Here is a 13,875-nt window from a genome sequence, read left to right as displayed (position 1 = left end):
ATCAGAAGAGAAAACAGAGAGCACAAGAACAAAGTATGGTACAGTTTATGAGGGCTGGTCATAATAATATTTACGTGTCACTCTTAATATACCTGACCTCTTTATAAAGCATGTCCAAGCTAAGGATAAGATGGTGGCTATAGTTCTTTGGTGACAGATTATTCTGTGGAGACATTTGAGGCATGGTTATTTTTTCATCTTAACACAGAGGTGTGTGGTCATTTATCTTGAAGATTGATGTTAAGGTGTACTCACTTGATCTGTGCAATAGCTGCAAAGATCATTTCCCCCAATAAATATTGTTACAAGTTTCCAGTCCTTTTCAAAGTTTACATCCTGTGAATGTGTGCAGAACATGACAGAAATAACTAGTACTAGTCAGGTATAGAGGTAATACTCCACATCTCTCAAGGAGTCTCACCTTATTTTCTCTCATGGCTTTGATGAGATCTTGGACTTGTTTTGGCAGATCTCTGGAGCATGATGGATGCAAGCAGGTGTTAAAAATGAGTAAATGATCAATGGCTTACTTTAAGCAGAAGCAAATATTAAACTTAAAAAAGTACATGCACATACAAGGTTACTGCACCAGGTTTAGCCATGTTGAAGCCTTTGGTTTTTGGAACTTCATCTTTTGAGAAGCCTTTCAGAGAAGGGTTGAACTTCCTCAGGATGTCTTTAAAAAAAGTAATACTGTAAGGTGGAACATTTTGGACATTTACATATGCCTTTGGATGGCTTGGTCAGCAAAACCGAAGATAAGTAGGTGGGTAAGATAGTCTATCCCAGTGAGGCGGTGTAAGCAATAACTCAAAAACAGTCAATTCTATCTTCTAAGTCACTAAATTAAAAGTGCTCATGACAGGGATGTAGTCAGTAGAGGGTGGTTAACTGTGATGCACCAGCTCGGTAAAAAAAAAAACAGCTTTGTTTAGCCAATATAATATCCTACAAATGTGTCCATCATCCATTGGGCACTGCCTTTAAGTGTGTAACAGCATCTGCGCAAAGGTGTGGAGTTTACGGTGGTCATTATTTGTGCATGATTTGTAGTCCAAACATAACATCAACCAATCAAAGTGTGATTGGTTGATGTCCTTCCCTTGAACATTCTGTTCTTTCCTTGAATCTGCAGCACACAACATTGTAATATTAAGAAAGTGGACAGAAGTGAAAGGATTTCTGGCTTCTTAAAGGATTAGGGCCAGCCTGTCAGAGTGCACAGCCAACAGTGTTCACCAAAGTTCCTTGAGGTAAGGCAACAGCAACATGTATTTTAATGGTCATTTTCACCTTACTTTTGTTGTGTATTTTATGTATATTGTCAGCAATTTTAGAGATATCAAACTAGCTAGCTACCTATGTAAAGCATCATGCTGAAAAACTGCATCTTTCCAAGGATGAACCTGCTTTAAGTGGCCGCACAGTGGATTAGTGGTTAGCACTGTTGTCTCACAGTAAGAAGGTCATGGGATTGATTCCCACCTGTGGAGTTGTGTGGAGTTTGCATGTTCTCCCTGTGTTTGTGGAGGTTTCCTCCAGGTGCTCCGGTTTCCTCCCACATTTAAAGACATGCAGGTTAGGTGAATTGGAAACTTTATAAATGTCCAGGTCTCCCTTGCAAAAGATCTAAATGGGACTAACCTGGTTAAATAAAGGATAAATTAAATTAAGTATGCACACCACACGGGTTTTGCAAAAAGTGCCCACATATCAGTTGGAGTTAACAGTGCTGCCTTGTTCCAAACATTCTGTGAAGACTGCCATTGCACCCTCTCTTGATGCTGTGCATCTGTGGCTGTTATGGTGCACTGTACTGACATCCACACATAGAAAAAGTCAGTAAGTAAAAGATTATTCTTGTACCACTTTCACTTTGATATCTTAGTTTTTATTGAAAAAAAAAATCATGTTGGAAGCACAATATTTTGGCCAACAGTTGTAATATTCTCACTGTAGTCTCCTGGTACCAAAGGATCCTTTGAAGAGGCCTAGTATTAGATATTTAGTTGTTGCTATTAGGATTGGGTATCGAGAACCGGTTCTTTAATCGTATTGTTAAGAAATGATTCGATCCACCGACATAACGATTCCCTTATCAGTCCTTCAGAGCAGCCGTTTTTGACGGTGTTTGTTGGGAAAATGATCATTTCTCTACGGTGATTGCAGACTCTGCAGCGGGTCTGTAATCAACCACTTCTGCAGCGTGACTCCGATTTGAAGCTTGAACCAAAGAAGCATTATTTTGATCCGCTGGCTCGTTGGTTCTTTGATTTGCTGCTCTTCAGAAGCGGCAACTCTGGTTCTTAACCCCTCTCAAAGCCATTAAAATATGTCAATCGTGACTTGTGAGTCACTTTTGTGCAGATTAAAGTGAATAACTGGGACTCTTGTCTTGTTGCAGTCAATAAACAAGAATCGTCCTCCATTCCATTGGCACAGCTCCAAACGATGCGCTGCTCTCCACTGAGTCACGTTAGAGTCCAATCAGAATTAATAACTTCAAAGTGAATTGCCGCTTTAAATAAAATGGCACCTCTTTACAAACACTGTAATACTGACAATCAACTACAATCGACTAAAATGCTTTTTCCTCCCAAAATGAGACGTCCTGCATTCTTTATGAATTACATCCTGACGTGCAGCACAGCCAACTGCAAGAGTTCAGCTCAGATGTATGGAAAGATATTCATGCCAATAATGTATAAAAGGAAATGCTTTTGACAAAAACTACAGATTTTGTTTATTTCTATTTATGTCCAGAGATCAAGGATCCACCATGCAAAGTTTATTTATGTCCAGAGTTTAAGGATCCATTGACCAATTTCATATTTATTTACTTTATGACTCAATAAAATGTTGTTGACATAGAAAACCTGTAAAGCCTACTTTTAGTACACAGAAAATTCACAAGCGGTATCGATAAGGGAATCAAGAAGGAATCAGATCGATAAGCGGAATCGATAATGGTATCAATATCGATAAAATCTTATCAATATTCATCCCTAGTCACTATACTGTAGTACGACATCATATTATTACACCACTCTAGGTGACTGGTGTTGATATGTGCAGGCAAAGAGAGTGTACGTGTATTATGAAGCCGCTTATGTAAGGCATGAATCACTGCATTCTTTCTATAGCACTACGTGGCCCTGGAGTTTAGCGGAGGTTTTTGCTCATCTAGGTGCAAGTGCACCTGGTTACAGAAGGTATCAATTCTATACCTGACCACGTCTCATTTTTTAACTAACTTCCTCAAGGATGTGGCCACTGGACATAAAAATGACAGCTGTGTTGGGTATAAACAGAAGTTTCACTTTCACTGAAGTTTATGCTGCTTTGTGCTGGGAGTAAGATAAGACTCAGAGATTCAGAGGAGATAAGTTCTGTAAAACAAGTTACAAATGTAAACATACTTGGGAGCGTTGTGACAATCTCCAGACTTTTATCCCCTCCAATGCTGCAAAAAAAGTCAACAAATGTCAGTGTAGTGAATAAAATGTGAATTAAATGTCTTGAACATAGCAGCTGTGTTATACCTCCAGGCTACTCCTTTATACTGTATACTAAGTTGAAGCAGGTTCTTTGCTTTAGCACCATTTCCTGTCTGCAAACAGAGAAGAGTCACATACATACACACACTGCCGTATGAAGGTAGCTAACTGATGAAAGATTTGATAATTCAATGACACCGCCAGCTGATAATCAACACATCCACAATGGGTTTCAGACTTCTGCTCTCCTGAGGTGAACAAATATATAAATAACAGTATCAATAAGCCAGTACTCTGCTGAGGTCCCCCACCTACTATACTGATATGGCATGACGACAAATTATCATTATCATGCCATCACTTTACCAGGTTGTCTCACGCCTTTCTGTGCCATGATCAGTCAGTAAAGCCAGTCGCCAGCCAATTTTTTGATAAATATTTCTGCGTGTACAGTTCCCCAGAGAGAATCCACTCTGACTAGAAAACCAACTTCAAGAGTCAGCTGATCCAGGAGTTGTTGCTCATCTTGTTGTCATATCTCCCTATGGGAAACGGTGCAGTTGAGAGTTTTAACAGAACACTAGGAAAAATGATAAGGGTGTGACCCCCTGAGATCAAAGCAAAAACGGCCCCAGATGTTGAAAACATTGACCGTTCCATGTAACTACACCGCCCATGAGCCCACAGGTTTACTCCATTCTATTTCATGTATGGAGGGATACCTAGACTCGCAGTCAACATAATGTTTCTCAACGTAGAGATGGACTCTGACATTGCTGACTATGACAAGTACGTCCTGAAGTTGAGAGAAGACCTTTTATCTGCCTAGAATAACGCCAACATCAGCCAGCAGCACCAAGCTCAAGTAAACAATGGGAGAGTCAAAGGTCATGACGTTGTGGTGGAAGATCAAGTTCTGTTGCCTAAAATGTGTGCATTTCCAAAAAATGTGTAGATGTAATCCTGTTGTGTTCTGGTTCTTACCGTTATAGAGTCTCCTAATGCTGCCACCACCTGGATGTCTGCTGGTCTCAGCTTGTGAACTATGGATCAGTTCATTTCAAATATTTTGACAGATCATTTTGACCACAAAATCTTTTAAAAAGGAGCTTAACAAAAGATTATTATTCTCACCTGAGGTAGGCACAATGTCAGATGGAGTCAGATCAACACAGGAAAAGTCACTTCCCCAATTCTGAGTGAAGACAAACATTCATTGGCACTGTACAGTGTGAAACATTTTTCCTGAAATATTATTTCATCATGTATTCTAGTGGGATCTTCTTCATTGTTCACACTGACAAAGAAAGATTTTTGTTTTGTTATACAACCCCTGGCAAAAATTATGGAATCACCGGCCTCGGAGGATGTTCATTCAGTTGTTTAATTTTGTAGAAAAAAAAGCAGATCACAGACATGACACAAAACTAAAGTCATTTCAAATGGCAACTTTCTGGCTTAAGAAACACTATAAGAAATCAGGAAAAAACAGTTGTGGCAGTCAGTAACGGTTACTTTTTTAGACCAAGCAGAGGGAAAAAAATATGGAATCACTCAATTCTGAGGAAAAAATTATGGAATCATGAAAAACAAAAGAACGCTCCAACACATCACTAGCATTTTTTGTTGCACCACCTCTGGCTTTTATAACAGCTTGCAGTCTCTGAGGCATGGACTTAATGAGTGACAAACAGTACTCTTCATCAGTCTGGCTCCAACTTTCTCTGATTACTGTTGCCAGATCAGCTTTGCAGGTTGGAGCCTTGTCATGGACCATTTTCTTCAACTTCCACCAAAGATTTTCAATTGGATTAAGATCCGGATTATTTGCAGGCCATGACATTGACCCTATGTGTCTTTTTGCAAGGAATGTTTTCACAGTTTTTGCTCTATGGCAAGATGCATTATCATCTTGAAAAATTGTTTCATCATCCCCAAACATCCTTTCAATTGATGGGATAAGAAAAGTGTCCAAAATATCAACATAAACTTGTGCATTTATTGATGATGTAATGACAGCCATCTCCCCAGTGCCTTTACCTGACATGCAGCCCCATATCATCAATGACTGTGGAAATTTACATGTTCTCTTCAGGCAGTCATCTTTATAAATCTCATTGGAACAGCACCAAACAAAAGTTCCAGCATCATCACCTTGCCCAATGCAGATTCGAGATTCATCACTGAATATGACTTTCATCCAGTCATCCACAGTCCACGATTGCTTTTCCTTAGCCCATTGTAACCTTGTTTTTTTTCTGTTTAGGTGTTAATGATGGCTTTCGTTTAGCTTTTCTGTATGTAAATCCCATTTCCTTTAGGTGGTTTCTTACAGTTCGGTCACAGACGTTGACTCCAGTTTCCTCCCATTCGTTCCTCATTTGTTTTGTTAGGCATTTTTGATTTTTGAGACATATTGCTTTAAGTTTTCTGTCTTGACGCTTTGATGTCTTCCTTGGTCTACCAGTATGTTTTGCCTTTAACAACATTCCCATGTTGTTTGTATTTGGTCCAGAGTTTAGACACAGCTGACTGTGAACAACCAACATCTTTTGCAACATTGCGTGATGATTTACTCTCTTTTAAGAGTTTGATAATCCTCTCCTTTGTTTCAATTGACATCTCTCGTGTTGGAGCCATGATTCATGTCAGTCCACTTGGTGCAACAGCTCTCCAAGGTGTGATCACTCCTTTTTAGATGCAGACTAACGAGCAGATCTGATTTGATGCAGGTGTTAGTTTTGGGGATGAAATTTACAGGGTGATTCCATAATTTATTCCTCAGAATTGAGTGAGTCCATATTTTTTTCCCTCTGCTTGGTCTAAAAAAGTAACCGTTACTGACTGCCACAATTTTTTTTCCTGATTTCTTATAGTGTTTCTTAAAGCCAGAAAGTTGCCATTTGAAATGACTTTAGTTTTGTGTCATGTCTGTGATCTTTTTTCTACAAAATTAAACAACTGAATGAATATCCTCCGAGGCCAGTGATTCCATAATTATTGCCAGGGGTTGTATCACAGCAATGCCTGCTGGGAAACACTCCTGTTTAAATGGTTGAAACAGTACATAGAGAATAATTATGAATAATAACTCATCAGCGCTGGCTGCTAGGAACTTGTGTTTGCAATAACATCGCTGTTCAGTCCTGTAGATCAATTTAGTTTAAGTCAGTCAGTTCATATTGCATGAACAATATATACAGTTTTTTGATATGGCAGCAGAAATTCATTGTCCCTCTTGTTTCTCATAAATTAGAGATGTGGCACGCAAAACTAAGACCGTGACAACGTCAATGACCTTGAAAAGTAAGACCGTGCTTGTAATAACAAGGACACAACAGAGAAGGTGTTGTATGTGTGTCCATCCAGTTATGTTTGGTTTAGTCCTGATTGTCATTTGTGTTCTGATCATCCCCTGAGTTCGTTCTTAGTTATTATGTTGGTTTCCATTCTGTTGCTCATTGTTCACGTCTTTGTTTTACGTTTGTTTTTTGTATTGTCTTTTTTCCTCTCCTGCCGCCTTGTTTGGTTATTATATTTATTTTTATATAACGGCTGAGTGGATCCTTGTCATTTGATTGGTGCTTTGTATGTCACATGGATTAATTCATCTCATTTGTGTTATATTATTCGTCACTGGCAGTTTTCTTATTTGTGTTTTGGTCCCCTTGTATTTTGTTCTTTTCCCATGTGTGTTTTTGTTTCCTGTCCTTAACTTCCGCGCATCTGTTTTCATTTGTCGTTAAGCATTTAAGCACTCCCGTCTTCCCTTCTGGTTGTCAGTTCTTTCTCTCGTTCTCACTTGCTGTCTTGTTCTCTCGTTGCAATCTCCTTCGTGAGTGTGCTCCCGGACTATCTGTGTTCCTCAGATTTACCCTGTGATTTTGATATGTGATATTTTGGTTTTTGGATTGTTTTTGCTGACTCCCTGCCAGTTGCCCTCCTTCGTTTGGACATGTGCACATTTATGGCTGTTTTGGATTTATGGTGGAATTTGGGAAAGAATAAATCACCTTGTTTTTTACACTGAATCACCTTGTGATTTCTGCCTGCATAATTGGGTTCAACTTGACATTGTTAAAATGTAACAGAAGGACACAGACAGGACAAAGACAGAAGACTGCATGTAGGAGGAGGTGATCGGGCTGGCAGCAGTGATCACAGTAATATTATAGGAGAACATGAATGTGCATGTGTACATGTATTAATCTACATGCAGAGTACACAAGGTCAAAAGAAACCAGATGTGTGACCATATGAATGACTGTAGAGAGTTGCACCAGAGCCCCATAGCCCCTCAACCTAGATACAGCCCCACAGCCAGAAGGAGCCTTGAAGCCACTGCAAGCACCATAGACCCCAAAGATCTTCTGCTAGAGAAGGCATGCACAGGCACAGGACCAGTACTCTGCACTATGTGAAGGTGAGAAGTAGCCACGGATACTGCAGAACAGCCACCCAATAAAAGAGTGCACCTAAACACACACATGGGAGTGAAGCCGCCCTGCACAGTGAGACAGGGCGCACCAACCACAGTCTCACCACCAAAGAGAGACCAACACTGCCTCCCCCTACTCATCGGCAAGGCCCAGCCTACCCTCCACCCCTCAAATGATGTGTTTATGTTGTGTTGTGTTATATTCCACACTCCACACTATTATGCTCCACACTAGGCATGCGGAGATTAATCAATACGAATTGATATCTAGATACAAATATGCGTGATGTGAGTGCATCGATTCATTCAGTCTGCATCAATTCATTTGACGGGGTAAATCGCGATGGATCGCTTGCTGCCTGCTTGCATTGATTTTTTTTCTGATGCACATTGAATGCACCACAGACAGAAGCCAGAAAGCACATTTCTACCACAACAAACATGAGAACATCAAAAACCTTTTTGCTTAACAATTTCCTTATCGGCCCTTCAGTTTGGGACGCTGGAGCAGCCGTTGTTTTGAGGGTGTTTATTGGAAAATTATCATTTCTCTACATTGATTGCAGACTGCAGTGGGTCTGCTTGAAAATTGAAGCAACTAAGCAGCGCTTCGACCTGCTGTTTGCTGGTTCTCTGCTTCGCTGGTTTTCAGAGGCGACAAGTCCACTGGCATGAGCACCAAAGCATAAACTGAAGTTGTACATCATGTAATGGAAATAATAAATAATAATAATATCCTCTGTTTTGTGGGACTAAGTGCGTAGCTCCAAAGAGCCATGCAGATTTTGGTCAGAATTAATAACTTCAGAGCGAATCGCCATTTTAAATTAAATGACACCTCTTTCCAAATGTCATAATTCAAACAATAAACTACAACCGACCAAAACCAGGTTTTTTTCCCAATATGAGATGTCCTGCGTTTCTTATGAATTACATCCTGACGTGCAGCTGGCTGAAGAGCTCAGCTCAGAGTCTATGGCATTACATTTGTGTCATTAATATCTGAAAGCAAATGCTTTTGACAAAAATTACAGATTTTCTTTATTTCTATTTCTGTTCAGAGATCAGGGATCCATCATGTACAGTTGTATGTAAACATTTGGGCAACCCTGATGATTTCCATGATTTTCCTTTATATATATATACTTGTATATATATCAGCAATTTTAGTTAAATATAAAATTTAACTAAAATTAAAAGTATGAAAAGCTCTGCTTTCAACACGGTCATCCCTCACAAACTCGCCTACAAACTGTCTGCCCTTGGACTCCATCCCACCCTCTGTGACTGGCTCCTGGACTTTCTGACTGGCAGACCACAGTCTGTCAAGATTGGGAATAGGACCTCAGCCAGCATCACCACCAACATCGGTACCCCGCAGGGCTGCGTCCTCAGCCCTATTCTCTACACCCTCTTCACCTGCGACTGTGCCGCCTCTCACCCCGATAACACCATCATAAAGTTTGCTGACGACACTGCTGTGATTGGACGCATCACCAGCGGAGACGAAGCAGCTTACAGGAGGGAGGTGGAAGGCCTGGTGACATGGTGTGGAGTCAACAACCTCACCCTGAACACAGATAAAACCAAGGAAATGATAGTGGACATGAGGAGGGAGAGGGAACCTCATCAGCCACTGTCTATCCAAGGCCGCGAGGTGGAGAGAGTGAGCAGCTTTAAATATCTGGGGGTCCACATCAGTAGTGACCTCACTTGGACACTCAACACCACACAGGTGGTAAAGAAGGCTCAGCAGCGGCTGTACTTCCTGAGGAGGCTGAGAAAATTTGGCATGTCACCCAAGATTCTCAGCAACTTCTACAGCTGCATTATTGAGTCCATTCTCACCACCTCGATTACTGCGTGGTATGGCAGCTCAACGGTGAATGACCGCAAACGCCTGCAGAGAGTAGTGAAGACCGCATCAAAGATCACGAGGACGCCACTACCATCTCTGCAGAGCATCTACCATCGGAGAGTCCACAATAGAGCTGCCGCCATCATAAAAGACCCTACACATCCCCAACATGGACTGTTCACACTGCTGCCTTCAGGACGGAGGTTCAGGAGTGTGAAATGCAAAACCACCCGCTTCAAAAACTCTTTCTACCCCACTGCCATCAGACTGCTGAATGCTGCTAAGGACTGAGCAGACCCCCTGGGGTCACTTTACACTGTTACTGCACCTTACTGTTACCTTACTGTTAACTGTTAATACTTGAATCTTGCTATTTGCACATTATTTTCTTTTTTTTCTTCTTTTTTTTTTAATGCCTATTTTGACTTATTATAGACACCCGGTGAGAGCAGCAAAGAAGAGAATTTCATTGCACAGGGAAATACGTTTCTTACTGTACATATGACAATAAACCTTTTTGAACTTTTTGAACTTTTGAACTTTTAACACAGTGATATTTGAGAAATGAAATGAAGTTTAAAGGACTTACAGAAAATGTGCAATAATATTTATACAAAATTAGGCAGGTGCATAAATCTGGGCACCCCAACAGAAAAAATACATCCATATTTAGTAGATCCTCCTTTTGTAGAAGTAACAGCCTCTAAATGCTTCCTATAGCTTCCAGTGAGAGTCTGGATTCTGGTTGAAGGCATTTTGGACCATTCTTTACAAAACATCTCAGGTTTGTTGGTTTCTGAGCATGGACAGCCCGCTTAAAATCACACCAGAGATTTTCAATAAAATTCAGGTCTGGGGACTGAGATGGCCATTCCAGAACGTTGTACTTGTTCCTTTGCATGAATGCCTTAGTAGATTTTGAGCAGTGTTGAGGGTCGTTATCTTGTTGAAAGATCCAGCCCCGGCACAACTTCCACTTTGTCACTGATTCTTAAGCATTGTTCTCAAGAATCTGCTGATATTGGCTGGAATCCATGTTACCCTCAACTTGAACAAGATTCCCAGTACCTGCACTGGCCACACAGCCCCACAGCATGATGGAACCACCTCCACATTTTACTGTAGGCAGCAAGTGTTTTTCTTGGAATGCTGTGTTCTTTTTTAGCCATGCATACCACCCTTGTTATGTCCAAATAACTCAATTTCAGTTTCATCAGTCCATAGAACCTTATTCCAAAATGAAGCTGGCTTGTCGATATGTGCTTTAGTGTACCTCAAGTGACACACCTCAAGTGTTTGTGGCGTCTACGCAGAAAAGGCTTCCTCTGCATTACAGCATATCTTTGTGCAAAGTGTGTTGTAATAGTTGAACGATGCACAGAGACACTATGTGCAGCAAGATCATGTTGTAGGTCTTTGGAGCAGGTCTGTGGGTTGACTATGACTGTTCTCACCATCCTTCGCTTCAGCTTATCTGAGATTTTTCTTGGCCTGCTACTTCAGGCCTTAACTAGTACTGTGCCTGCGGTCTTCCATTTCCTCACTATTGCAAATGGCCACCTTAAATACCCCTTCTCATGACTGGATTCACCTGTGTAAGGAGGTCAAGGGTCAGTGAGCTTACCAAACCAAATTTGTGTTCCAATAATTAGTGCTAAATATATTCAAATCAATAAAATGACAAGGTTACCTAAATTTATGCACCTGCCTAATTTTGTTAAAATAATTATTGCACACTTTCTGTAAATACTAGAAACGTTATTTCACTTCTCAAATAGTGTGTTCATCTGCTATATGATATATTTAACTGAAACTTCTGATCCAGACAACCAATGATTTATAAAGGAAAATCATGAAAATTATCAGTCTTGTTCAGGAGTCAATCAATCAATCAATCAAATTTTTTTTTATATAGCGCCAAATCACAACAAACAGTTGCCCCAAGGCGCTTTATATTGTAAGGCAAGGCCATACAATAATTATGTAAAACCCCAACGGTCAAAACGACCCCCTGTGAGCAAGCACTTGGCTACAGTGGGAAGGAAAAACTCCCTTTTAACAGGAAGAAACCTCCAGCAGAACCAGGCTCAGGGAGGGGCAGTCTTCTGCTGGGACTGGTTGGGGCTGAGGGAGAGAACCAGGAAAAAAGACATGCTGTGGAGGGGAGCAGAGATCGATCACTAATGATTAAATGCAGAGTGGTGCATACAGAGCAAAAAGAGAAAGAAACAGTGCATCATGGGAACCCCCAGCAGTCTACGTCTATAGCAGCATAACTAAGGGATGGTTCAGGGTCACCTGATCCAGCCCTAACTATAAGCTTTAGCAAAAAGGAAAGTTTTAAGCCTAATCTTAAAAGTAGAGAGGGTGTCTGTCTCCCTGATCTGAATTGGGAGCTGGTTCCACAGGAGAGGAGCCTGAAAGCTGAAGGCTCTGCCTCCCATTCTACTCTTACAAACCCTAGGAACTACAAGTAAGCCTGCAGTCTGAGAGCGAAGCGCTCTATTGGGGTGATATAAGGGGTGAGGAGTGAGGGGGCGATGGAGTGTAAGCTTGGCCGGAGAGTCAGCACAGCAGGGGCGAAATTGCATTCGCTCTACCACACTGTTGTGACGAAAAGGGAGCTGACCCAAAAGGTGAAGCTCTCCATCTACTGGTCAATCTTCGTTCCTACTTTCACCTGTGGTCATGAGTGTTGGGTCATGGCCGAAAGAACTAGAACGCAGGTACAAGTGGCTGAAATAGAGAGTGTAGGCCAATACCCCAACTGGGGTATTGTGGAGCAACCACATGGGATGTGACCCATACCACTCACAGTGGCACAGTGGCCTCTCCCACCACCATCCTCAACCAAATCCAGGCTGAACATCACAATAACCCCTCATCTCCCACACACACATTTCCCCACCTCTGAGGGCAACAGAAGGAGAACCAAAAAACTTCTCATCATTAGCCTTTGCACACACACAACATGAATGTCTCTTGAGCTTCTCAGAAGAACCTTCAGCCACATATGGGACAACAAAATTAATTATTTTGTCTTTAACCTTCTCTAATCTGTCTATCCAATGTGGATATCTACAATTCTTGATAGGGTTCTTTAGATGCATCCCTTCATAGACTTGAATTCCAAACATGCAGGAAGCTTTTCAGACCAACAACAAAAGTCCACCTGCCATGAAGTAAACTTTTAGACATCTTCAAAATGGGTGACTGAGAAACCTTCACTGACATAATCCACTGATTACAATTTAACATGTCAGTCATGTATATCCCTTGATTGTCAGTCAGCAAGTATAATTTATTTGAGATCTGAATAAGGATCTGGCTGCATGAGATGATGGCACATTCATAAAAAAAAAAAATACACCCATGAATCACTCTTTTCTTCCAGGAAAGCTACAAAGGAATAGTATATTGTAAGGTATATGCTTATTAAAACAAAATTAGAGTTCAAAGTGGACACGGGATGCTTACAGGTATTGGTCCAGGTGTTGGAGAGGGGCCAGCGTATGTATAGTTGCTGTTGTTGTAGGTCCGAATATATGGTGAAGTCTGCAGACAAAAGACTTGCATATAATTAAGAACATATTATGGCATCACTGAAAGTGAGTGTGAGTCCATGTGGGCATTTGTCCCTGTCCCCTGCCTGTAAAACAGCACACTAGGTGCTGTACACTCCTTTTGGGGGTGATCAGCCCACATAGAGGTGACACCATGTTGTTGACTGAACCCCCCAGGTCTAGCTCCAGTAGAAGTCCATGGTTTCCCTAATGCGAGCAAAGTAACTCTGTCTTTTTTGTGTCCATCATAAATATCTGTTGGATTGTCCTTTGTCTGTCTCCTCACCTGGAACCATTTGCTAAGGGTGGCCCTACCAGGAGCTAATGCTCCAGACAACACAACTTCCAAAATCGCTGAAGTACACACACCCCTCCTCTACAATAAGGTGGAGATTCAGGGAGGGATGAGAAACAGCACCTCCAAATTTAAGACCATGGTCCTCTGTCGGAAAAGGGTGGACAGTCCCTTCTGGGTCAGGGGAGAATGATTGAATGGTCTTGTTCAGAAGTGGGGTTAAG

The 13,875-nt window shown here is 41.2% G+C and overlaps 1 protein-coding gene across 1 annotated transcript in view; it reads right to left on the bottom strand.

The window, feature by feature from the left end:
• The window catches only part of LOC117503565 (phospholipase B1, membrane-associated-like), a 68,489-nt gene that overhangs the window by 10,845 nt on the left and 43,769 nt on the right, over positions 1-13,875 (bottom strand). The window contains exons 24-32 of the mRNA XM_034162825.1: positions 13,271-13,348; positions 4,632-4,692; positions 4,482-4,540; positions 3,543-3,610; positions 3,420-3,463; positions 577-676; positions 422-473; positions 256-336; positions 98-163 (exon numbers count right to left, since the gene is read on the bottom strand). Of these exons, the coding sequence (XP_034018716.1) occupies positions 98-163; positions 256-336; positions 422-473; positions 577-676; positions 3,420-3,463; positions 3,543-3,610; positions 4,482-4,540; positions 4,632-4,692; positions 13,271-13,348 (609 nt within the window). The remainder of the gene's footprint in view (positions 1-97; positions 164-255; positions 337-421; positions 474-576; positions 677-3,419; positions 3,464-3,542; positions 3,611-4,481; positions 4,541-4,631; positions 4,693-13,270; positions 13,349-13,875) is intronic.

Source organism: Thalassophryne amazonica, chromosome 21 (assembly GCF_902500255.1).
Source record: "Thalassophryne amazonica chromosome 21, fThaAma1.1, whole genome shotgun sequence".
Classification (NCBI taxonomy): Eukaryota; Metazoa; Chordata; class Actinopteri; order Batrachoidiformes; family Batrachoididae; genus Thalassophryne; species Thalassophryne amazonica.
The sequence above is the reverse complement of the archived record's forward strand: the minus strand, read 5'-3'. Positions and strand labels throughout refer to the sequence as shown.